This window comes from Muscardinus avellanarius, assembly GCF_963383645.1.
Source record: "Muscardinus avellanarius genome assembly, chromosome: 13".
NCBI lineage: Eukaryota > Metazoa > Chordata > Mammalia > Rodentia > Gliridae > Muscardinus > Muscardinus avellanarius.
In genome coordinates this window covers 41,125,691-41,152,396 of record NC_137799.1, presented here as the reverse complement: position 1 = coordinate 41,152,396, position 26,706 = coordinate 41,125,691, and the positions used below count along the sequence as shown (strand labels likewise).

At 52.6% G+C, this 26,706-nt stretch overlaps 1 protein-coding gene across 1 annotated transcript; it reads right to left on the bottom strand.

Moving 5' to 3' along the window:
* Positions 1–7,739: 7,739 nt before the first annotated feature.
* On the bottom strand, positions 7,740–20,877 carry MYORG (myogenesis regulating glycosidase; the record flags this gene model as incomplete). The annotated part of the gene is given in 6 exon segments (XM_080708356.1): positions 7,740–9,884; positions 9,888–9,957; positions 17,322–17,408; positions 19,413–19,647; positions 19,870–19,945; positions 20,800–20,877. Coding segments are annotated over 5 exon segments (2,604 nt in total). The 5' UTR covers positions 19,937–19,945; positions 20,800–20,877.
* Positions 20,878–26,706: the final 5,829 nt, after the last annotated feature.

The following is a 26,706-nucleotide window of genomic DNA, read 5'->3' as shown; positions in this document are numbered from 1 at the left end:
GGTTCATAGCCTCGCTGGTTTAAGAGACCCTGTTTCCAAAAAAAAAAAAAAAAAAAAAAGAATTACAGATTCTCTGTCAACCTCAGCTACTTAGTAAAGACCCTCCAAAAGTTAGTGAAACCTTGTTTCAAAATAAAAAAATAAAATAGGGCTGGGGTATAGCTCAGAGGTAAATGCCTTGGGTTCAACTCCAAGCACCACAAAATAAAGTTAAATTTTTATAAAATAGAACTGAGGAGCCAGACGTAGTGGTACAAACATGGTAATCCCAGTACTGGGGAGGCTGAGACAGGAGGATCAAGGTTCAAGGACAGGCTCAGCATTTACTGAGGACCTCTGAAACTTAACGAGACCTTGTTTCAAAATAAAACAAAATAAAAAGAATTAAAAAATAGGACTGCAGGTGTAGCTCAGAGATAGAATGCCCCTAGGTTCCATCCCTAGTACTGCAAAAAAATATAATAATAATAATAATAATAATAATAATAATAATAATAATAATAGGACTGTGGGTATAGCTCAGTAGTAGAAGGTCCCTGTACCACACATACACACACAAAAATAGGACTTGGGGTGGAGCTCAAAAGTAGAAAGCCCCTGGGTTCAGCCCAGCATGGTGGCCCACACACAGCTTTGAGGATAGCCTTAATAAGTAGTGATACTCTCATCAAGGTATCAAATTCTGTGTCAAACTAAAAATAAAACAGGGCTGATAGGGCTGAGTATGTAGCTCAGAGGTAGAATGCCATTGGGTTCCATTCCCAGTATTGCACACAACACACACACACACACACACACACACACACACACACAAACACACACACACACACACATCTGGGTTCATTCCCCAGCACCTAAATAAATAAATAAATAAATAAATAAATAAATAATTCAGGTGTGGTGGCCCATGCTTGTAACCTCAGTACTTGGAAGGCTGAGACAGGAGGATTGCAGGTTTGAGGACAGCCTCTGCTACTTAGTGAGACCCTGTTTTATCATGAAAGAGGGCTCAGTGTGTAGCTCAAAGGTAGAATGCCCCTGGGCTCCATCCCCAGTACAACAAAAAGAAAAATAAATAAATAATCCAAGTATGGTGGTAAATACCTGTAATCCCAGTACTTGGAAGGCTGAGACAGGAGGATTGAAATGTGGAGGCCAGCCTCAGCAACTTAATGAGGCTCTCAGCAACTTAGACCCTATTTCCAAATAAAAAACAAAATAGACCTGGGGGTGTCACCTGGAGGTAGGATGTCCTTGGGTTCCATCCCCAGCACCATAACTGGCTTCTGTGCCAGGAGGATTTGGGACTCAGGCAGAATCACCAACGGAGAGAATTAGGGCTCAGTGTGGGGCCCAGCGTGGTTATGCCTGGAAGCTCAGTGCCATAGCTGAGAGTGGAGTTTACACATTGTCCAACTGAGAGGCCAGCTGTGGGTGCCAGGGAGAGAAGAGGGAGCCAGTGTCCTAAGTGGAACAGACTCTGTCCCTGGACCTGAATGAACTGGACCCAGCCTCGGCCTGGCCCACACGGCTGGGAGGTTTAGAAAGTGCCCAGTATCTTTTCTGACGTCTCAGCACAGAAGTGAATGTGCAGGGAACTTCCTCCTCTCCCTGTCCCCAGCGAGCTGGATCCCTGCTAGGCAAATGAAAAGTACAAGAGGCACTAAAGGCAGATGGTTCCTTTTGGTTTGGGATATGGCTTCGCCTGTGAAGGGACAGAGGTGTGGGGCTGAGACTTCAATTTCTCGTTCAATATGGGGCTCTCCCAGCTCCAGAATGTTTCCGTCTGGAAGCAGATAACTACCTACCAATTTTCCTACTTGCACCCTACCAGGCTCCTACCAGCAGTGCTTTTCGTGTCCCCACTGCCACCTCCTCCACCCGGGTGAAGAAGCATCTGATGGAATGCCGTGACCCCCCAGGGGCATGTAATAGAGACCTAGAAAACCAAAACGCCCTCTTGACCCTCAAAACAATAGAAGGCACTCATTTGATGACTTGAAGACCTGTAGGAAGGAAGTTATGGTGGGAGAACTTCCACTGACATTCCTGTGCAGCTGTGGGACAACAGCGAGGCCGCCTTGTTTAGGAAGTACAGGCTGACCTCTAAGGCCGGCCAGCCTTTGGCCTAATGCCTTCCCCCTGGCGGGCAGAGTCAGCTCCCGGCTGCTGCCCCCGAGAGGCGAGAGGCGGCGTTACAGGTGCACAGTCCGACCTGCTCTCAGGCTCCTCCCACCCCACTTTGCATCCCATCCCCACCCACTCCATATCCTGCTTGGACTTGAGTAATAGAAATTCTCAACTGGACTCCCTGGGGAGGAGAGAGGTGCTTGGGAGGAAAAACAGCACAAGGTTACCAAGTACAAGAAGCACAGCCCTGCTGGGTCAAACAATGGCAGGAAAGGAAACAACCCAGTTGCCCCTGCAGCTGTTGTTCAAGGCAAAGTCCACCAACCTCCCCTGGCAGGCTTGATTAAACAGCTGTTAAACCAAACCTTCTATTCCCAGAATAGAAGGCAGTATTTTTTTAAAGTGCTTTTCAAAATGTACATACATCTGAGTAAAACATTGACAGGGGTGTGGGAAGGATCCAGATCTTAGAAGCCTTGAACAACAGAACTTGGAGCCCGGCCCCCAAGGGACAAGACTGCATTTCAGAAAGGTTTCCTTTGAAAGGTCGGGCATGGTGGCACACGCTTATAATCCCAGCAATCGGGAGGCGAAGACCGGAGGATTGCGGTTTGTAGACAGCCTCAGCTCCTTAGCGAGGCCCTTCGCAACTCAGTGAGACTGTTTCAAAATAGTTAAAAATGGGGCTGGGAGTGTGGCTTGGAGGTACAATGCCCCTGGGCTCCATCCCCAGTACCTAAAAAAGAAAGAAAGAAAGAGAAAAAAGAAAAAAAGAAAGAAAGAAAGAGAAAGAAAGAAAAGAAAGTTTTCCTTTGCTGTTGTTTTAAAGGATTATATTATAGGGTCCAAGAGTAGATAGAATTTGGAGGACACTGTAGTAGTCACAGCTAGAATTGATAAGGTCAGTGATCATGGGTAGTAGCCAAAGAACAGAGAGGCCAATATCATCAGCCTTGGACTAGGGGAGGGAAGAAGTTGCCCAGAGTGCTTGGTGAGAAGGATCAGGCCAGAGGCTTGCTCTGGAGTCAAAGCCAGGGTCAGAGACTCTGCTCAAACCTGGAGGACCAAAGGCAAAAAGTTCTTCCAGAAAACCCCATCTTGGGCCCAGAGAGGCTTGACTAGAGCTCAACCCACCCCTGTGCAGTTGGAAAGGTAGCTGAGGCAGAGTCCCGGGGTCACAGAATGGGAGCCTGGGTCCCAGGCCCACGTTTCCTGCAGTGGCACTCAGTCCCTATCCATTACCTCTATGAAAGAGAGCTCCCAAGGCTATTAAAAACTTTCTGGAAGCCAGGTGTGGTGGTGCATGCCTGTAATCCCAGTATCTGGGAGGCTGAGACAGAGGATCACAAGTTCAAAGCCAGCCTCAAAACTTAGTGAGGACTTCAATTTAGTGAGACTCTACTTCAAAATAATAATTAAAATAGAGTTGGATGTGTAGCTCAGGGGTAGAAATACCCCTGGGTTCAATTCCAGTACTACAAAACAAAAACAAAAAACTCCTTGGAGCTGGGTTTGGGGGTCCACGCCTATAATCTTGGTGTTTAGAAGGCCGAGACTGACATTTGGGAGGCTGAGACAGGAGGATCGTAGTTCTCAGACAGCCTCAGCTACTATTTAGTGAAGCCCTTTGCAATTCAGTGAGACCCTGTTTCAAAATAAAACATAGGGATGGGGGTGTAGCTCGGAGGTAGAATGCTCCTGGGCTCCATCGCCAGTACCACAAACAAAAAACAAAACAAAAAAAGAAAACAGAAGGCAAGGCTGTGGACTAGAAGATTGCAGGTTGGAGGACAGCCTCAGCAACTTAATGAGACCTTGTTTCAAAAACAAACAAACAAACAAACAAACAAAAAAAGGGATGGGGTTGTAGCTTGAAGGTAGAATACACTACCCTGTCCCCAAAAGAGCTCTTTGGATCTTTGGAGAAGTGTGGCCCCCCCTAGATCATCTAGAAGTGCAGGAAAAAAAGACAAGTGAAATATATAAGAGGTTCCAGCAGGGCAAAGGGACAAGACAAAACTGGAAGGGGCTGGGAGCTATAAGAATCCTTGTTTTTTTTTAAAAAATGTAATTAATTTATTTATGGTACTGAGGACTGAACCTAGAGGTACTCTACCACTGAGCTATATCTCCAGCCCTATTATTTATTTATTTATTTATTTATTTATTTTGCAGTAGTGGGGATGGGACCCAGGGGAATTCTACCTCCAAGCGACACCCTCAGCCCTGTTTTATATTCTTTATTTTATTTTATTTTTTTTGTGGTACTGGGGTTCCTGGAAGCCCTTCTACCTCCGGGCTATACTCCCAGACCTATTTTTACATTTTTATTTGGAAACAGGGTCTCCTAAGCCAGCGCGTGGCTGACTTCGAACCTGCGCGATCCTCTTGTCTCTGCCTCCCAAGCGCGGGGATTACAAGCGTGCGCCACAACGCCCAGCTTATTCTTTATTTTGAAACAGGGTCTTACTGGGTTGCAAAGGGCCTCACTAAGTAGCTGAGGCCGGCTTCAAACCTGCGTGATCCTCCTGTCTCAGCCTCCCAAGCGCGGGGATTATAAGCGTGCACCACCACGCTGGGCCCCAGCCTATTTTCTATTCTTTATTTTGAGACAGGGTCTCACTGTGTTGCAAAGGGCCTCGCTAAGTAGCTGAGGCTGTCCGTGAACCACGATCCTCCTGTCTTAGCCTCCCAAATGCTGGGATTACAAGCGTGTGCCACCATGCCTGGCTTTATTTTTTATTTTAAAACAAGGCCTCACTAAATTTCTGAGGCTGGCCCTGAATCTGTGATTGTCCTGTCTCAGCCTCCCCAAAACTGGGATTACAGGCAAGTACTACCACACCTTGCTTTACATTGATTGGTTGATTGTACCAGGAATTGAACCCAGGGGCATTCTACCTCTGAGCTATACCCCCAGCCTGTTTTATTCTTTATTTTGAAACAGGGTCTCACTAAGTTGTGGAGGGCCTCACAAATAGCTGAGGCTGTCTGCGAACCTTTGAACCCCGTCTTAGCCTCCAAAGTACTAGGATTACAGGCATGTGCCACCACACCTGGCTTAGTCTTTGTTTTGAAACAGAGACTCACTAAGTTGCAGAGGGCCTCACTAAGTAGCTGAGGCTGGCTGAGAACCTGCAATCCTCCTATCTCAGGCTCCCAAGTAATTGCCATTACATGGGAATCTCCATGCGTGGCTTATTTTTTAAGACAGGAGCTCACTAAGTTGTCCAGGCTGGCCTTGAACTTGTGATCCTCCTGCTTCAGCCTCATGAGTAGATTGAATTGCAAGCATGCCCCACAGCACTTGGGAGAGTCCCTGTTTTTAAGCAAGAAGACAAGAAATAGTATTATAGCAGCTACCTTTTATTGAGCACCTACTTTGTGCCAGGCACTTTACATACATCTGTGCTTATAATTCTCACGACGACCTTGGAGGTAGGCATTATTATCACCTTTTATTGTATGAGGACACTGAGGCTCAGAAAGGGACCTACTCGGCAGCTTGTTTAAGGTCACATAGCTGTTAGATGGGTGATAGAATCGGCACTGAAAATGGGCATCTTTGAGGGCCTCAAAGCTTTCAACAGGCATTTTCCACACTGAGGGGGGGGGGAACAGGAGCAGGGATAGAGAGGTAGGCCAAGAGAAGCATTCTCTAAGGAACAGGCACTGGCTCTGCGGTCAGAGCTGTTGAGGAAAACTGAACTTCACCCTGTTTCTGCTCTCCCCCTCTGGCAAGCCACTCCTTCCCCAGAGTTAGCTGCAAAGCCACGAAAAGCTGTGGCTGAGGTTGATCCTCCTTTAAAGGGAAAACGGCTGAGATGAAGGACATTCCCGTGTATGTGTGTTGGCAGGTGTGCCTGTGTGCAGGTAGCTCGGTACGGAATAAGAACATTGATCACTTGTAGGCCACACCCTTCCATGTGTGTAGAGTGAGACGGCCAAGAATACTGCAAGAGTTGTTTATCTCCTGCTGGAGCCATGGGGAACCACCTGGGAGGCAGCCAACTCAAGGATCAAAGCTGCAGGTGTGCCGGCTCCCTCTTGACTCACGCTTATCTAGCTTCAGGGATATTGTGTTCATTCTGAACATTCAAGGACCCATGGTCTGTGCCAGTCTGTCTGTCTGTCTGTCACACACACACACACACACGCACACGCACACGCACACGCACACACACACACACGTTCTTGAGTTAAGGCACCGAGTTGGCCTGCAGGGCCCTGCAACACTGTGCCCATCAGGCATAGCTGGCCCAAGGCTGAGCCCATGTGTGTACACATGTGGGTTAGTGCAGTGTTAGGAGTCTCTTCACAAGAGTTGTAGCTCCAGGCTGAGCCCAGTCCTGTTCGCTGGGAAGGGACCTCCTGCCTTCTTGTTAGTTCCCTAGACACTTCTATCCCTTCTCCCCAGCTGGAGTGGGACCAGGTCAGCCACAGTTTAGGCATGTGCTGAGAACTCAGGGCCTGATTTCTAACATCAAGAATGTGCACTGTCTACCTATGGCAGGGCTATTTGGGGATTATTTATTTATTTGATGGTACTGGGGGAATTGAACCCAGGGTCATTCTACCTCTGAGCTACACCCCCAGCCCTATTTTACTTTATTTTTTTGAAACAGGTCTCACTAGGTTGATGAAAGAGTCTCACTATTTGCTGAGGCTGTCCTCAAACCTGTGATCCTTCCGTTTCAGAATCCCAAACACTAGATGACAGGTGTGTACCATCATGCCTGGCATATCTGGGGTCTTTTCCAAAGACACTGATAGCCATGAAGGCCAGGATGGAGGGGAGAGGCTTCTCTTTGTGCTTTTAAAACCAGACCATAGTGGGGCATGGTGGCACATGCTCGTCATCTCAGCTTGGGAGGCTAAGACAGGACGATCGCAGGTTCATGGCCAGCTTCAGCAACCTTGTGAGGCCCTCCTCGACTTAATGAGACCCTGTTTCAAAATAAGAAGTAAAAATAGGGTTGAGGGTGTAGATCAAAGGTAGAATGTACCTGGGTTCAACCTCCAGCACCAGGAAAAAAAAAAAAAAAAAAAACAGATCATGCAGGGTGTAGTGGTGCACACCTGTAATCCCAGTACTTGGGAGGCTGAGACAGGAGGGTTGGAGGTTGGAAGTCTGCCTCAGCAACTTAGGCTCTAAACAATTTAATGAGACCCTGTTTCCAAATTAAAAAAAAAAAAAAATAGGGCTGGGGGTGTAGCCCAGAGGTAGAAGGCCCAGGGTTCCACTCCCAGTACCATAAAAACAAACAAACAAACAAAAAGGACCAGGTGTACAGAAAGGGAGCCGAACTTTCTCCTCTGCAGTCTATCTCCTCCACTCCAGGAAAAAGGTTTCCGCACACAAGAGTTGAGTGGGGACCAAAAGGGGGCTGTTAAGAGTGTGCACTGGAGCTGGAGGTTGCTTTGGCATCCCTCCCCGGGTTCCTCCTACAGCAGTTGGCTCTAGCACATTTAAGTTGGGCTCCACTTAGCGGGTGGTACAGAGGTGGAGACCTCCTGGGGTGCCGGTCTGGGTGCGATGGAGGGTTAAGGTTCTGCAGAAAGGCTGGGGGTTTGGCCGGTGGGGGTTCCCGGGTCCTGCCTGGGCTGGGTCAGGATGCCCAGGTGAAGTAGGCGACCTCATCCAGGTCTACCGGGTAATCAGTGAGCAGCACCGGTGTCTTGTCGAAAAGCTCCCCCTTATAGCTGCGCCACTTGCCGGCGGGCAGGTAGACGTCGCGCTCCTGTTTGCCTGGCTCCAGGACGGGCGCCACCAGCAGCGTGTCCCCGATCAGGAACTGCGAGTCGATGCGGTGCGCCGTCTCGTCGTCCGGCGCGATCCACCACAGGGGCCGCACGATGGGGTCGCCCGTGTCGGTGACCTCACCCGCCAGCTCCAGCAGGAGCGGCGCCACCAGCGAGGCCCGCAGCGCCGTGAACTTGTGCGCGATGGCCACCACCTCGGCGTCGTACTGCCAGGGCGGGATGGAGAACTGCATGGCGGGCATGAAGGCGGCCACCTCCAGCCAGCGCACGTACAGCTCGCGGTCCGGCCGCCCGCCCGCGCCCTCCGTGCGCCCGGGCACCGCGTTGCCGCCCACCATGTCCGGCAGCACGAAGGGGTAGCCCAGCATGCTGACGGTGAGCACGGCGGGGATGAGCGAGCGCAGCCCCAGGTCGTGGCCCCACACCGAGTCGCGGTCCACCAGGCGGAAGAAGCACGAGATGTTCTGCGACTGGTAGCCCACGCGCACCTCGGCCAGCGAGAAGAAGGGCAGCGCCATCTCGGTGTAGCGCCGGCTCCACACGCTGGGGTCCGGCAGCGGCCGGTGGGTGCTGAAGTCGCGCGGCAGGTAGCTCACCTCGCCCGCGTCGAACTTGAAGGCGGCCACGTCGTAGCGCGCGCGCAGCCGCCGCAGCTGGGCCTGGAACCAGTCGCGCGCCTCGGGCCGCGTGAAGTCCAGCGCGCCGCCGACGCCGTTCCACCAGCGCACGAGCGCCGGCAGCCGGCCGCTGGGCTCGCGCACGAGCAGCGCGCGCCGCACCGCCTCGCCGAAGCGCGCCGAGTCGAAGTTGACGAACGGGTGCACCCAGAGGCTCACGCGGAAGCCCGCGGCGCGCAGGCGCGCGAACATGTCGCTGGCGTTGGGGAACTTGGCCTCGTCGAAGTCGAAGTCGCCGTAGGCGGGCGTGTAGGCGTCGTCGATCTCCAGGTGGCTGCTGTTGAAGCGGTGCTGGCGGATCTGCCGCGCCAGGCGCAGCACCTTGTCCTGGTCCACGGCGCGGCCGTACAGCGCCCAGGTGGACCAGATGGGGTGGCGGAAGGCCTCGGCGGCCGGCACGCGCGACGGCTTGTTGAAGTAGCGCCGCACCATGTACTTGTGGATGGAGGTGACGTCCGAGCCCACGCACACGCGGTAGCTGAGCTCGGGCGCCGCGCGGCCGGCCGGCGGCTTGTAGGGCGTGTCGCGGTAGCGGGCCTGCAGCCGCAGGGCGCGCTCCGTGCCGTTCCAGCCCAGGTGGAAGGGCACCGAGTCGTTGACCTTGATGGCGGCCGCGCGCGACGACAGCCAGTAGCGCTCCAGGATGCCGCCGAAGGTGGCGTTGGAGGAGTAGACGTCGCTGGTGACGAAGGGCTGCGGCTCCTGCTGGCCCTGCAGGCGGATGGGCCAGTACTGCGTCCTCATCTCGGCGCCGCCGTACCAGTGCGCCGCCTCGTCGCCCAGGAACATGGCGTGCTCCACGGCCTGCCCCGGGGTGGCTTCCTCCCAGCGCACGCGGTAGCACATGACGGTGTCCTTGGGCCGCACCGTCTGGATGAAGAAGTGCAGCGGGCGCCCGTCGGCCGTGCTCGAGCAGCCCAGCAGGGCGCCGTCGCGGCTGCAGGAGTCCAGGTCCAGCTCCCCGGAGCGGAAGGCCAGGCGGAAGACCTGCTCGCCCTTCTGGTTGCGGATGGAGAAGCCGCCGCGGTTGAGGTCCAGCAGCTCGGTGCGCAGGCGTTCGGCCTTGCGGAGGGAGGCGCTGTAGTAGCACCAGGCCACCACCGCGGCCAGCACCAGCAGCAGCCCCAGCGCCGCGGAGCCCAGCAGCGGCCTCAGCTCTTTGGAGGCCTTGGGCTTGGCCGGGGAGAAGTTGTCCGGCAAGAAGGTGTACATGGCTCCTGCGGTGGCAGCCTCGGGGCTTTTATGGCCTGTGTGGCCACCAGGGCGGTGGCGGTGGTGGTGGCGGCGGCGGCGGGGGTTGGCCTGGCTCTTCTCTTAAAGGTTCTGGGGCATCACCCTCCAGTTAAGGAAGGAGCGGGCAGTGAGGCCAAGCCCATCGGAACCTGGCCTGTAGGATTCTGAAAGGAATGGGGAGGGGGGGGGGAGAGAAAGGGAACTGAGCATTGTCATTCCACAGTGTTTCCATTTGCAACAGGCCGTGGAGGAGGCAGACAAACGGGAACCTAAGGCCTTGAGGCGTGCAGAGGTGAGATTTCCCCGGGCAGTCTATCAATATCTTACCTATCCTTTCTCACGGGCCCAATGCTTGACAAAATTAGTCAGGGCTCTGTCAATGGGGAGACTCGTGATTAGGAAGTGGAAGGATTCCCCCTTTTCCGATGGAGAAACAAACTCACAGAGGATCAGGGAGCTGTCAAGGATCCCAGGATCGGCCAGGATCACATACACGAGGTGAAGGGCAGTTCTGGCTAAAAAGGGAGGGAGCTAGAGAGGACCTAGTCTCCAAGAAGCTAGGGGGATGAGCTAGGCCTGGTGCCGAATGCCTGTAAACCCAGTACTTGGGAGGCTGAAACAGGAGGATGGCAGGTTCACCATCAGCCTCAGCTACTTAGGAGTGAGACCTTGTTTCAAAATAAAAAAAAATAAAATAGGGCAGGAGGGTGTAGCTTGGTGGGAGAATGCCCTTGGGTTCAATCCCCAGTACTGCAAAAACAAAATAAAACAACAAAACCCAAATAAAATAGGGCTGGGTGTGTATGTAGCCCAGAGGTAGAATGCTCCTGGGTTCCATCCCCAGTACCACAAAATAAATAAATAAAATAAATAAATAGGCCGGGCATGGTGGCGCACGCTTGTAATCCCAGCATTCAGGAACCTGAGACAGGATTGGTGGTTCACGGACAGCCTCAGCTACTTAGGCCGTTTCCAACTTAGTGAGGCCCTGTTTCAAGATAAAGAATAAAAAATAGGGCTGAGGGTGTAGCTCAGAGGTCAAATGCCCCTGGGTTCCATCTCTAGGCCCTCAAAAAAAAAATAATAATAATAATTAAAAGAGGGATGGTTTAGCCAATTCCCTGAGATGCCATCCCCTCTTTTTCTGGGTTTTGAAAACACACACACACACACACACACACACACACACACACACACACACGGGATTGAACCCAGGGGAGTTTCACCTCTGAGACATAACCCCAGCCCTTTTTGTTTTTTATTTTGAAGCAGAATCTTCCTAAGTTGCTGAGGGCCTTAATAAGTTGCTGAGGCTAGCCTCAAACCTGTGATCTTCCTGTCTCAGCTTCCCAAGTACTGAGATTACAAGCGTGTGCCACCATACCTGCCTAAGACCCTGTTTCAAAATAAAAAATAAAAAGGGCTGGTGTAGCAGCTCAGTGGTAGAACGAGCCTGGGTTTAATCCCCAGCACGATAATAATGATAATTTGCAGATGTCATCTGGCTTCTGATTCAAGATCAAATTCCATGCTGTCCCCGTTCCCCTCTCCTTTCCCCTCTGAGACAGGAGGATCGCAGGTTCAAAGCCAGCCTTGGCAACTTAGTGAGGCTCTGTTTGAGACCCTATTTCCAAAAAAGAAATAAAATTGTGCTAGGAGTGTAGCTTGGAGGTAGAATGTAGAATGTAGAGTGTCTCAGCCCAATCCCCAGCACCAAAAAAAAAAAAAAAAAAAAAGTCCTGCTAAATTGTTGAGGCTGACCTCAAACTTGTGATCCTCCTGTCTCAGTCTCTCAAGTACTGTTACAGGCATGTGCCACCACTGCCCACAACACCTGCAAATTAAAGATGACACCCAAAACTAGAGCCAGTTCCAGGGCCTGGTTTAGTGGGAGGCAGAGCTGGGTTCCGACATTAGGGGTAAGGTCAGGAGCCTAGTCTGGCTTCATTCCTAGTATCTCTCCCCCACACACTCAAGTTGGGCGCAGTGGCACATGTTTGTAATCCCAGCACTTGGGAGGCTGAGACAGGAGGATCACACAGGTTTGAAGCCAGCCTCAGCTACTTAGGCTCTCAGCAACTTAGTGAGACCCTGTTTCCAAATAAAGTATAAAATAGGTCTGAGAGAGTATAGCCTGGGGGTAGAAAAGCCCCTGGGTTCTACCCCCCAGTACCACAAAAAAAAAAAAAAGAAAAGAAAAGAAAAAGAAAAAACATTTCCCCGATAGGCCTTCTGGCCTCGATTTCTTTCCCTCCTGTACCTTCTACTCACAGCACCTCTAATTATCATTATAACATACTTATCCAACTATATCCCTAGCTTCAAGAGCTGTTTCTGATAGAATTCAGAAGTGTAAGTTTTGCATAAGGCTCAAGAGATGATGTGGTCCAGCTACCTTTCTGATTCCTTTTCCAGCCAGGCCTATCCCGTGATTATCAAGCTCATTCCTCCCTTCTCCAGCCTAAACACTTCAGGCCACCTGCTTCAGGAGATCTCACCCTCCCAGCCTGGTAGCCACGCCTTCATCCACCAGCTTTCCAGGGATCAGACGCCCACCACTACACACACGAATTCTCACACACCATATGCTAAACATCCAGACATGACTGCTGAGAAACTTCAACTTGGGGGAAGGTGTGTGTCTCAGGTCTCAGTCTGCTGCTCAGGGCGACTGATCCTGCCTGTCCCTCCAGGCAGAGTCCAACAAAGAAACAGCACCAGCCAGGTGCACACACAGGTAGACACCCTGCCAGCTAGCCAACTAACTTCTCCATCTGGGGGGAAGATGAGAGGGAGACTGGCAAACAGTAATTAGCCTCCTCCCAGATGCCAGAGCCTGTCTCTGTCGCCACTGACTTCCAAGGAAGTGTTAGAACTACTTTGGTTCTTCAACCCTCCCCCTCCCAAACTCCCCAGCAGACACTATCAAGAATGCCAGGTGCAGATCAGAATTTTGATCATAGATGTCGATATGCAGCACCTCCTATACCTCCTCCCCAAGCTGCTGCCTCCCCCCAGCTCCCTAAGCTTTCAGCACCACCACCACCCCCAATCTAGAAAAGCTTCTTATTCATTTCCCCTCGGCCCTTAGCTTTTCTCCTCTTTTCTGTAGGTATAGGTTTAAAAAACGCTCTTGGAAAATGCAGTAGTGACCTTTGGCTGATACCCTCAAAGCTAAGAAGAACCCAAATTAGGCCTTAAGGACCGAAGCCAGATTAGATTTGCTGTATATTCAATTATTCAAGTCTCCACTCTGGGTACCAAGGGAATAAGAAGACAGAGTTCATATAAAAATAGGACAAAGACCTCCCTCGTTCTCAAAATTTTCATGTTAAATAAGTCTTTGGCCCTGGGAGGTGTGAAGAGGCCACTTTGGAGGTCACAAAAGGCCTTGCCAACACTTGGGTCCTGAGAATCTTAACTTTTAGAATTCTAAGACTGATGGACAGGAGCCCACAGATTTGGACACTCATTCCACTGGGGGCACTGTGCTGGTTCCCCACAGCATCCACCTCTAACAAACATATGAAGCAGCAGGGGCAGCTTAGTGCCTTTTTGAGATGAGACAGTGACCCAAACAGAAAAGAAGGCTTGTCTGAAGTGACCCAGGTAGCAAATTTGCTTCCAGATTTGTACCTCCACCCTCTCAGCATGTTCTGGGAGATGAGAGATAATGGTCTAACTTGGAGGTCTGAATGCAGCTGCAGGGTGGACAGGCTTCCACCAGATAGACACGGGTGTGGGGAGGCCTGTCTTTTCAAGAGCTGGTGCTGCTCCTTGCTCCAAACCCACGAGGAATATCTCTCAGGAGTGAAAAAGGGGCTTTTTAAGGGTATCTGGCACCAGGGCTGTGGAGAGGAGAAACTTCGAGTTCCTGTGTTAACGGAGCAAGGGACCCCTGTAATCCTACGCCTCTGCCACCTAGCCAAACATAGGCTAACGCTAGCAGGTGGGGGTCTGCGGGGCGGGCCTCTTGGGGCTCTGCCCCTGCGGAGCCTCTTCCCGCTGACACTCGACCTCAGTCTTGGCTGCCAGCCCCAGTCTGGTCAGAGGGAGACCGCCCAGCCCCGTTCAACTGACGGGTAGGCCATTCCAAACAGTCGTTTGTCGGACACAGTTCCCAGGGAGGGTAGAAATGTCAAAGGCAACTCGATCCGGCCTTTCTCCCTCCCCTGCCCAGGGGCAGGATCCTTGAGGATTGGGTGACTGCACCTACACAGCCTGAAATACTCCCTAGTCGCCCTCGGCGCCCCTCCGCAGCACCGCCGTCCAGAGGCCGGCCGAGGTCGAGGAACCTGTGGCCCGCTGGGAACCGCGGGCCCGAGGAGGGGCCCAGGTGTTAGGGTCGCTCCACCCACTGGTCGGTCGGAGAGAAAGTTCAGGAATCGTGCTCCCTCAGGAGCCCCCCTCCTCCCCGCCCCAAGGCCGTCCCGCTGGGCTCACTCACGGCCGTGACCGCCGACTGGGGTAGGGGTGAAGGGGTCCTTCCGCAGATCCCCTCCACGCGGGCAGGAGCTGAGCGGCCGCCCCGCGGCGCTGGGCGCTGCCAGACTGGGCACCGCCGAGCCCGCCCCTGGCCACGCCCCCACGCCAGGCCCCGCCCCCCTGCCCCGCCCCGCCGCCCAGTCTCGCCGCGGACCTCCGACCACAGCCCCGCCCCGGGCGCCCGACGCCTCCCGGCATCATCACAAGGCCCTGGGGCCGCGCCCCTGGCCCGCGCCCCTCCCCAGTGCCCCGCCCCGGGCAACGCGGGGGGGCGGCTAGCGGGTGCCCAGGCCCGGCCCCAGCCGCACGGCCCCCCCGCTCCGACGTCGCCTGCCAGCCGGCGGCCGGCGCTCGGCCCCCGCCAGTTGGGAGATGTGGTTCCGAAGGAGCCGCGGCAGGACGGGTTCTTGCACCCCCAGGCTAGGTTTGGGGCGTGCACGACAGGGAGAAAGCCGGCCCCAGCGGAAAGAGGCAGGGCTGACCTTTGGGATTTTCTTCCCCTGCTGATTTGGGCAGGTGGAGGCCGCATCGGTGTAACTCCCTCTTCAGCCCTGTTTTCTCAGATGGAGAAGGTAGCGCAAGCCTGGGAGGGTCTCGCCTCCCATTGCAGGTTCTTTCCAATCGAGGCCCCACCCCGACAGAGCTTGTAGTTCCAACCAGTCAGGGGGCCTACGCCATCGGTGGCCATCGGTTGTCTGAGATGAGGGACTGAGAGGACCGGTTTCTGCTTAGTGTTTTACAGCGTCCCCCTCCCACCATAGTTATTTATAGGGCCCAGCCCCTCCTCCTAGAGACAGCCTTTAGTTAGAAATGCCTGTGCTGTGGAAAGGTGGGCGCGCCTCGCCATACCCTCCCCACGCACACTCCGGACTCAGGGGGTGGTGCAAGGCTGAGTTTTTTTTTTTTTTTTAAACTAGGGATGGAACCCAAGGGCATTCTATCTTCGTGCTACACCCCCAGCTTTATTTTTTATTCTTTATTTTGAAACAGGGTTTCACTGAGTTGCAAAGGGCCTTACTGAATAGCTGAGGCTGTCCACAAACCGGGATCCTCCAGTCTCAGCCTCCCAAATGCTGGGATTACAAGCGTGCGTCACCAATCCCGTTGAGGTTTTCATATTTTTGATGGAGAAAGTAAAACCCTGAAGGTCCTAGAGATTCCAGAACACCCCACCCCCTGCTCCCTGAGGGGACAGAGAAACGGCTGTTTCACAATTGGCAATTTCTTGGTCATGAGATCAAAATTATATTCTGAGAAGCCTAGTATAGTGGTGCATGCCTGTAATCCCAGTACTTGAGAGGCAAAGAGAAGAGGATCGCAGGTTTGAAGACAGCCTCAGCAAGATGTGAGACTCTGAGCCGGGCGTGGTGGGCACGCTTGTCATCCCAGCATTTGGGTGGCTGAGACCGGAGGATCGGGGTTCGCAGACAGCCTCAGCTACTTAGTGAGGCCCTCTGCAACTCAGTGAGACCTGGTTTCAAAATAAAAAAAAAAAAATTGGGCAGGGGGTGTAGCTCGGAGGTTGAATGCCCCTGGGTTCCATCCCCAGGCCCGCAAAAAAAAAAAAAAAAAAAAAAAAAAAAAGTGAGACTCAGCAACTCAGAGATCCTGTTTCAACACAAAATAAAATTGGCCTGGGAGAGAAGCTTAGAGGTAGAAGGCCCCTGGATTCAATCCCCAGTAACACACACACACACACACACGCGCACACACACACACAGAGAGTTCTGAACACTTTAGACCTGGGAGAGAGGGCAGCAAGGGCGTCTGAGCAGACTGGCTTTTGGGAGGCTATACTGACTCAGAGGAGCAGGAGTCGTGGGTGTAGGGACACTGCTTTTGCCGTGGAAGGGAGGATTCTGGGTCATTTGAGATGTGTGAAGCATCTAAGTTGGGGGCATATTGGGGCAATGTCAGCTGGACGGTCTTTGAGGGAGTGGGAAGTAAATGGGCCCTCCCTGCATGGCTAGGTGGACCCATCAGTTTGGGCTTTGGGGTAGAGGGGAGGACACTAGTTGGACACAGGGTTACTGTTATGCCGGGAAGGCTACCAGGGAAGTATTGGGATGACGGAGGTGGGGGGGGGGGCTGGGGGGTTGGGGGGCTGGGGGTAGGGGGGATTCAGGGAGGGGCAACACTGGGAAACTCTTCTCTTCCAGATCGTGCAGGATAAGGACACAGGAGACATCCTTTGGGGTGGGGAGTTTATTTATTGCTCCACCCCATAGGCCTGGCCAACCCAGGATCTACCAGCAACGGTAGTTGGGATAGGTCTCAGACACAAACTCAGGGTGGACGACATAGTTGTTTCTCTGGGGACCACCGGTCTTCTTGAAGTGACTTGTGTCCCATCTGTGGGGAGAGATGCATCAGCCCTTCAGATCCTCATACGTCAGAGTCAACATCTGACTCCAGTCCTCAGTGCTAACCTCATCCCAACATTACACTGGCCTTGGATGCCAACAAAACCCACACTGGCATCTTGACCTCAGGTTTTACTCTTAAATATCTGAAATCCAAGCTGGGCATGGTGGCGCACACTTGTAATCCCAGTACTTGGGAAGCTGAGACAGGAGGATCACACGTTTGACAGCCTCAGCAAGTAGTGAGACTCTCATCAACCTAGTGAGACCCTGTTTCCAAATAAAAATTCCAAATAAAAATAAAATAGGGCTGGGGGTGTGGCTTGGAAGTAGAATGCCCCTGGGTCCCACCTCCAGGAACCCCTGAAATTTTTTTTCTGAAAGCCAACACATACTCCTTAACATTGACTTCTTTCCCTTTACTTCATGCCCTGAACCCAACATCCTTAACTCTTCTAAAGCCAGTCAACCGAAACCCTTCCATATGGCCTCCTAGGGCCCTCCTTTCCCTTGCCAGCTTTGGCTTCCCCATGGCACTGGCTCCCCCTGGTGGCACCTTCTTGTCATTGCACCGTAGCAGACAGCTTCCTCCTAACCCCCCTCCCCCCCCCACACACTAGGGAACACACTCTGGAGTGCTTGTGCCAAGTGATTGTGTGCGCTGACTTACCTAAGGTTCGGATACGGGTAGTATGACGGCGGGGGAGTTGTAACAGCACATTGCATTCCGGGCCGGTGCTCGTAGGGAGATACACTCCTGGGGGAGGAAGCCGTGGGCAGGGAGGGGTTGGGCCTTTCTGTACCTGACCATCCCCAGTCCAGACCAACACCTGGGCGGCACTTCAGGTATCAGTCCTAAGGCTTGGGCATCCTCCCCTCCTTCCTTGCCCGTCAAGACCCCACGGTGGCACCACCTCCAGGAAGCCTTCCAGAAAGCCCCTTCCCCCAAGGCCTCATTTTCTGCCACCTAGGGTGGGCCTTGGTGGACCACGTTGACTTCTGGAGAGAGATGGGCTCCAGTAGTTGAGAACCAAGGAGTCCTCAAATCCCTGTCGCGTGGGCAGCAATTTATTCAGCATTTCAGAGCCTCCTGGGGGCTCAGGCACTTTCCCACACCCCTGTACTATCTCCCCCCCCCCCCCCCCGCCTCCAACACTGGGAATTAAATTTAAGGGCACTGACCTACATCCCCAGCTTTTTTTTTTTTTTTTTTTTTTTGGTACTGGGGATTGAACCTAGAGGCATTCTACCTCCAAGCTACGCCCCAGCTTTATTTGGAGACAGTCTCGCTAGATTTCTGAGAGCCTCTTACATAGCTGAGGCTGGCTCTGAACCTGTGATCCTTCTGTCTCAGCCTCCCAGGTACTGGGATTAGAGCTGTGCCACTACACCGGGCTTTTTTTTTTTTTTTTTCTTTTTTTTTTAAGATAGGGTCTCAGCCGAGTGTGGTGGCACACGCTTGTAATCCCAGCATTTGGGAGGCTGAGACAGAAGGGTCTGGGTTCGCAGACAGCCTCAACTACTCAGTGAGGCCATTTGTAACTCAGTGAGACTCTGTTTCAAAATAAATAATAAAAAATAGAGGGCCCTGTGTGGTGGCGAACGCTTGTAATCCCAGCATTTGGGAGGCTGAGACAGGAGGATTGTGCAGGTTCGAAGCCAGCGTAGTGCGTCCCTTTGTAACTCAGTGAGACCCTGTTTCAAAAATAAAGAATTAAAAAACATAGGGCTGGGGGTGTTGATCGGAGGTAGAATGCTCCTGGGTTCCTAGTACCGCAAAAATAAGTAAATAAAGGGTCTCGCTAAATTGCCAAGGCTGGCCTCGAACTTGATATTCCTCCGGCCTTCCAAGCCACTGAGATTTCAGGTGTGTGCCGCCGCGCCTGGCGCCCGTGCCATTTTGAGGGCTAGAACTCCCCATCTCGCACAGTGAATCGGGCTCGGAGTGGCAGGGGATCACCGTGGGATTCGGGACAGGGCTCAGGACCCGCTCTGCCCAGCCCTCTATACTCTTCCAGGCTGGTCGGCCTGGCTGCAGCTACAGCCGGAGGAACACAGTCTGCAGTCTGGGCTCCGCGGTGCGCCCGGCCGGGTCCCTTCGCGGTCAGTACACGCGAGGGTGCCGGCCCCGGGGGTGGCGGGGCCTGGGGCGGCCACGTGTTCTTGCTCATTTCTCGCCCCCACCACGATCCCACCCACCATCGACGGTGAAAAGGACTGTTTTTTCTAAGAACGCGTGACACTCTGAAGGCTAGAACCCAGGTGTCCAGGGCCAGGTGTCCAGGTAGAGGACAGGGCTAGTGTGTGCAGAGTGGGTGCAACTGATATGCGGGGTTTGGGCAGGACCTCCAGGGCACGTGCAGGGGCCAGTTGGGGAGGGGCAAGGTCGGGGGCTTTTTTTTTTGGGGGGGGTCCTGGGGTGGAACCCAGGGGCTTTCTACCTCTGAGACCTATTTTATACTTTATTTGGAAACAGGGTCTCACTAAGTTGCTGAGAGCCTCACTCAGTATGAGGCTGGCTTCGAACCCGCGCGATCCTCCTGTCTCAGCCTCCCAAGCGCGGGGATTACAAGCCGGGCTAGGGTCCCGGGCTGGACACAACCCCGAGCTGGCTCTGCGCCTCCGCCTTCGCGGTGGGTGGCGCGGGGCTGGGGGCCGGCCTGGGGGCGGGCAGGGCTAGAAGCGGGGCGGGGTGGAGCGCGGCCGGGTGGGGGCCGCCCCGGGGGCGCAGCCCGGCTGAGGCGGGCAGAGCCCTGCGAACCTTACAGTCGGCAGCTCGGGGCACAGAGACCGCAGGCGGCGTTCGGTGCAAGGCGGCCCGGTGGCGTAGCAGTCCATCCCGCGCAGGCAGTAGTGGCGGCCCGAGCAAGCGCTTTGGTAACCCTGGAAAGGCAGGCGGCCGGGCAGCGGGTCCAGGCACCCGCACCGGGGCGTGATCTGCGGCAGCGGCTGGTTCCGGGACAGCGAGTTCAGCATATTCACCACCACCTCGCGCTCTGCGCCCGGGGATCCAGAGCCCGGGAGGCCGAAAGCCATCCGCAGAGAGGGGACGGAGACAGAAACAGTCAGAGACAGACAGAAACAGGGACCGGCACACAGTTACACTCTCTCCGGGGCCCTCGGCCTCCGCCCTGTCCCCCAAGCCCCCATCCCGACCTCCTCTGGCCTCCCCGCCTTCCCTCTCAACAGACATCCCCCCACTGCCCACCGCCCTTTACCGTAGGCATTGAGGCGCTCCGGCTTAGGAGGGTACTCCAAGGGCATTCCTCGAACTACTGTCTCCATCCCCGCCTCCTGGAAGGGGCACACATGCTGCTCAAGCCCTGACCCAGGAGAGCTGCTTTCTTTTGGGAGTCCTCTCAAAGCACCTAGACCTGTCCCCAGACCGCCCCTTCTCTGCCCCTCGGGGCTCCCCGACTCTCCTGGCCGAGGTGGGGAGGGCTTTGTGTGTGGCCCGAGTTGGCCTGAGCCTCAGCATTTGCCTTTACCCCTCTTTGTCTAGAGGTGTCATGGTCTCTCTAGTAGGGAGTGTGCCATGATACTTGTCCATCAGAATCACCTGGGAAGCTTGTGAAAAATTCTGATTCTTGAAGTCCTAATTCAAAAGGTTCAGCCAGCCATCAGCCAAGAGTTAAGCATCCCTGCCTGGCCTTGAGTCCTGCACAGCCCCCACTAGCAGCCTGGCCCAGGGCAGGGCTCCCTGCTACTTGTCTGTCCTCACTCACATCACAAGGGTGGGGAAAGGGAAGCAGCAGACCCAGCTTACTGACTCCTCGGCCAGCCCTGGTGTCACAGTGGCCAGGGGCGGGGCCAGTTGGCAAGCTGGGAGAGGGTAGCATGCCAAGGGCTCACACCATCCCTGCCCCCACAGAGCCTGGTCAGAGATTTGAATCCAGGGACCCCTCCTGGCTCCACTCCACCTGAAAAGTAAAACCCTAGGCTCATAGATGTGGAAGAGCCCTGGAGCATTGTTGGTGGGAAAGGAACAAGGAACTAGTGACTCATCAGTCACAGTGGTTTGGGAGATGGTGTGTGTGTGTGTGTGTGTGTGTGTGTGTGTGTGTGTGTGTGTGTGTGCACGCACGCGCCCACGTGTGTATGCTCCCGTGTCCCGGAGCTCAGTCATTTGTGGTGGGCACAGTCGGTACCTTGGGCAGTCGGGGAAGGCAGGTGGTATACTTGTTCCAGTAGGTGCCATTGTAAGGTCCCGTCCTCCATGTCTTGTACCGGTCACAGCCAAGGTAGCTTGGGTTGCATTTGTCTTCTTCATCAGAGGGGTGGAGATGTCAGATAGTGTTATTCCTTACTCCACCCAAGATATGCCCCCCGCAGATGTTCCTTCTCTGCTCCCCAGCACAAGGCTGACCCTCACTGCTCCCTTTGGCCAGTGCAAAGCCCGGCCTGGCCCCCACTTGACTTTTGGCCTGCCAGCCAGCCTGTGTCCCGCCCCGAGGCAGGCTTTAGCAGGGTCCTGGATCCACCGTGTGGATCACGTTTCACCCCGCTCTCTGCTCTTTGAATCTGCCAGTCTGGATATGCAGCCTCCTTCCACTTCTGCTCACTCATCTTCCACATCCAGGCTCCAAAGTTTGCCTATGCTGCCTCCTTAAAAATGACTCGACTGTATTCTCTCTTCCAGCCGCTCCACATGACCTCACTCCCTTAGCTCTCCAGTGCCTTAACCAGGAGGTAATAGAATGTCACGGTTAACAGAATGGACTCTGCAGACAGAATTCCTGGTTTGAATTTCAGTTCTGTCAATGATTAGCTATGTATGACCTTGACTAAGTTAATTTTCCTGTTGCAGTTTCCTCAAATTTAAAATGGGGATAGCCAGGTATGGTGGTGCACACTTGTAATCCCAGTATTTGGGAGGCTGAGACAGGAGCATCACAGGTTTGAGGACAGCTTCAGCAATAGTGAGAATCATCAACATACTGAGACCCTATTTCAAGACAAAAAATAAAAAGGACTAGGGGTGTAGCTTGGAGGCAGAATGTCTCTGGGTTTAATCCCTAGTAAAACATACATACACACACACACACACACACACACACACACACACACACACACAGGCAAATGGGGGTACAGTCCTCTCATAGGGTTGTTGTAAAGTTTAAATGAGTTAATCTACATAAAACTTTCCCCTTCCTTCCTTCCTTCCTTCCTTCCTTCCTTCCTTCCTTCCTTCCTTCCTTCCTTCCTTCCCTGGTGCTAGGAATTGAACCCAGGGCTTTGCACATGCTAGGCAAGCACTCTACCCCCAAGCTACATCACCAGCCCCTACAGAAAACATTTAGAACAATACTGGGCACATAAAAAGCTATTATGATCATCTTCCTGGTCTCCTTGCCTCACCTGTGAAATCCTATAATCTAACCTCAATGTAGAAGCCGTCAGGTGAAAATTTGACCGACACTTCTCTAGTTAAAACTCCTTAGCACCACCCCCATCACCCAAGCCTGCCTACAGGCACGTGCTCCACTTCCCACTGAAAGACGGTGTGTGAGACACAGGAGGAAAGAGGCCTTAGAGGAAGAGCAGGTGGGTGAGCAGAGCGTGTGGCATGCTGGAATTCAGAACCACACATGTGCAGTTTTAGTGTTTGAATGTAGGAGATGCAGACTCCAGACTTCCACTGGGAACTATCAATTCATTCAACAAATACTTGTGAAGACTGGACCTGCGAAGCCCCTTGGTAGAGGGCATAGTGATGAGTAAGATAAGACTCTGCTCTTTTGGATTGGACGGGGAAGCCAAAGTGCAAAGACGATTTCTCCTAAGTGCGTGAAGGGGAGAGGAAGCAGAAATCCTGCATCTGGACTATGTTCCTGGGAATGCTGGCTGTGAGTGAGAGGGGAGGGTGAGGGGAAAGAAGTTTTTAGGAGGAAGAGAGTAGAAAATGTTTCAGGTTGGGGAAAGCGTGGGGTGGGGGCAGAGGGATGAAGGAGAAATGGAGAGAACTGGTAGAAGAAGGTTGCTAACAATGGGAAGAGATGGCATCTGGGGCGTGCTTAAGGGATTTGTTTGGGGAATTAATATTCTGTGTGTGTGTGTGCGTGTAACTGGGGAGTTGAACCCAGGGGTATTCTACCTCTAAACTATAATCCCAGCTCTATATTTATTTATTTATTTATTTATTTATTTATTTATTTATTGCAGTACTGGGGAGTGAAGCCAGGGGTATTCTACCTCTGAGCTACACACTGAGCCCTATTTTATTTTTATTTTGAAACGGCGTCTCACTAGGTTGATGAGAGTCTCATTGTTTGATGAAGCTGCCCTTGGACCTGTGATCCTCCTGTCTCAGTCTCCCAAATACTGGGATTACAAATGTGTGGCACCAAGCCCAGCCCCATAACTTGGCTACTGTGAATTGTGCTGCTATACGTAGGGCTATGCATGTAGCACTCTTAATATTCTGATTTCGGTCCCTTTGGAAAGATACCGCGGAGTGGTATAGCTGACTCATATGGCAGATCCATTCCCAGTTTGAGAGATAAGTATTCTCTCCATATCTCTAAGGGCTCTTCCAGGATCCCCAACCCCCATCCCCCAGGCAGGAAGCTCCCAGAGAGCAGATTTGTTTTCTTCAGGGTCTGGGTCAGGGCAGGCTGGCAGTGTGAAGTGGGAATCAATCCCAAAGAGGCCTGTGTCATGGGTGGAGTTCAGGTTGGGGGTCACCGTTGGGACCACTGCCTGGGTTAGAGTTAGGTAAGGGTTGAGGCCCTACCTTCCTCTTGAGAGAGCCAGTACTTCTCAGGAAAGTAGGGATGGCCTGATATGGAACTTTTATAGCTGTAGTCCTGGGCGGCACATTTGACCATCTTCTGCAGGGCTTCGTGGTCCACATGGCGCTCCATGGTCTGAGTCAGACCCTGGGCAAGGGGAGAGAGAAGTGGCTAGGTGCGTGGAGACCCCAGCCCCGGGACCTTGCTGGACTTAGATCCAGCCCCATTTGATGCCAGCCAGGTGGCTTCCCAAGCCCCCTCTCTACGCCAGAGGGATTCCCGTGCCAGCCTTTATTCCTCTGCTTAGTGATCTCATTAGAATCACCCTTTCCTGCCCGGCATGGTGGTGCGTGCCTGTCAGTACTTGGGAGGCTAAGACAGGAGGATGCCAAGTTCAAGGACAACCTCAGCAACATAGTGAGGCGCTTATTAACCTAGTGAGACCCTGTCTTAAAATAAAAAGGTTTGGAGTTATAACTCTGAGACAAAATGTCCCCGGGTTTAATCCCTAGTACCACAATTGAAATGAAAAGAATCGTCCTTCCTCCCCCTCCTCCTCTCCCTGCTCAAGGCCAGGGCTGAGGGTGGGCTTTCGTCATAGAGTGGTCTTCAGACCTCATTTCTGTCATTTCCTGACTGGGAGCTGTTGAAGGTCAGCGCTGAGCATTCCTGCCCTTTTTATATTTTTGGAGCAAGCAGGGCTGACAGGCTCCTCATACAATCTGGAGCCTTGGGAAAGGCTGGCTGCCTAGGCCCCTGGCTGGCTTTTGCAGGTTTCTTGGACAGGGAAGGCTCCCTGGAAAACTGGCACCTTGAAGGAGCTAGAGGAGAGGGATGCTGGGGCATCTGTTTAAAAATTTAGTTCCCTGTCTCTGACCTGATCCTGATTCTGTTCTGGCTCTAAACCTGACCCTATATTTTATTTTTTAATTAATTAATTATTATTTATTTCTTGGTGGTACTGGGGTTCTTGGAAACCCTTCTACTTCCAGGCTACACTCCAAGACCTATTTTATATTTTTATTTGGAAACAGGGTCTCTTAAGCCAGCGCGGCTGGCTCCGAACCAGCGCGATCTTCCTGTCTCCGCCTCCCAAGCGCGGGGATTACAAGCGTGCGCCACCACGCCCAGCCAAACCTGACCCTATATGACACTTGACCCTGACCTGCCTGGTCCTCTTTCTGCCTTGACCTTTTCCCTGTTCTTGGCCTGGGCCCTGGGTCCCTCTGCTTCTTGGGGTTCACCTCTTCTCATACCATCACTTCTTGTTTAGCTAGATTTGTGGGAACTCAGACTAAGACGTCCCTTTGGGGCCCCCTTGCCCTCAGCTGAGGGCAGAATGCCAAGGAAAATGTGGGCTTACAGGTCCCTGCAGGCAGCAAGTCTGAAAAGGCTGCTGGGTAACAAGGATGGGACACCAGCAGATCAGACGCCAGGAAGGGCTATGGCCCACTGAGCACCGGGATGGTGGCAGCATTACCACCCACACTGGCCCTTAGGTGGTTTTTTTTTTTTTAGGTATTGGGGATTGAACTAGGGAATTCTACCTCTGAGGTACACCCCAGCCCTATTTTTTATTTTGAAACCAGATCTAAGTTGCTGAGGGGTTCACTAAATTGCTGAGGCTGACCTGCAGTCCTCCTATCTCAGCTCCCAAGTACTGGGATTACAGGCTTGCTCCACCACGCCCGGCTTCTCCCTGAGAGGCTTCTCTTGGCCAGGGCTGAGACATGGCTGTTTCCCAAATTCCAACCATCTTGAAAACTTCTCATCTCAGGGGTTCTGGGATTATCTGTGTTCAGTTGACGTTGTTCTGTGGGCATATCTGGCATAGCCACGCTCCCACGTGGGTGGAAAACAGAATATGGAAGATGTGGGTTCAGGGGTTCGGTGACTCAGCACTTCCCTAAGCTTTACACGCATCCCTATGCATCCATTTACATAAACACTCGCAGATGTGTGTTCATATATACACACTCAAATATACCCACCCACGCACCAAGCATCAGATACATACACACTGAAAAATTCAAAAATAACCATTTAGAACCATAGACATCACTGATTTTTCTGTTCGAGACTTTCCTCATATGTTTGTGGGCTTTGCTTATTGTAGGAGACTAAAAGAGATGGTTAGCGGGCGTAGTGGTGCACACTTGTAATCCTGGTACTTGGGAGACTGAGACAGGAGGATCCCAGGTTCTCAGCCAGCCTCAGTTACTTAGTGAAACCCTCCACAACTTAGTGAAACCCTATTTCAAAATAAAGAATAAAGCCGGGCGTGGTGGCACACGCTTGTAATCCCGGCGCTTGGGAGGCGGAGACAGGAGGATCTGTGCAGGTTCGAAGCCAGCCGCGCTGGCTTGAGAGACCCTGTTTCCAAATATAAAAAAGTAGAAAATGGGTCTGGAATCATAGCCCGGAGGTAGAAGGGCTTCCAGGAACCCCAGTATTACCAAAATATAAATAAATAAATAAATAAATAAATAAATAAATAAACAAATAAATAAAAATAAAAAATAAAAGGTTGTTGAAGGTTTTGAGCTGTGGGTGGGCTTCCTTGGCCGCTCGGCCGCGAAGCAACACTGTGGGATGATTTGCTTGGACTATTTTGTTTTGTTTTTGTTTTATTGTGGTAGGGGGATTGAACTCAGGACATTTTATCTCTGAGCTAGGGTCTAGCTGGCTTCCTGAGAGTCTACATTGCATTGCTGAGGCTGGCCTCAAGCCTGCGATCCTGTCTCAGCCTCCCAAGTACTGGGTTTACAAGCATGCGTTAGTATCCCAGCGACTGATTGATTGATTGATTGATTTGGTGGTACTGGGAATGGAACCCTTCTACCCCCAGACTTATTTTTATATTTTTTAAATTTGGAAACAGGGTCTCTTAAGCCAGCACAGCTGGCTCTGAACCTGTGCGATCCTCCTGTCTCTGCCTCCCAAGCGCGGGCATTACAAGCGTGCACCACCACGCCCAGCTATTTTTTATTTTGAAACAGAGTCTTACTGAGTTGCTAAGGATTTCACTAGATTGTTGAGGCTGGCCTCAAACTTGTAATCCTCCTGTCTCAGCCTCCCAATTATTGAGATTACAGGTGTACTGCCACACTTGGCTTTAAATGTCTTCCCTCCTGAGCTGATCAGATTTTTTTTTTAATTTTAATTTTTTGACTCTGGGGATCGAACCCAGAGGCATTCTACCTCTGAGTTATACTCCCAGACCTATTTTATGTTTTATTCTGAAATAGGGTCTCACTAAATGGCTGAGGGCCTCATCAAGTTGCTGAGGCCGGCCAGGAACCCGCAATCTTCCTGTCTCAGCCT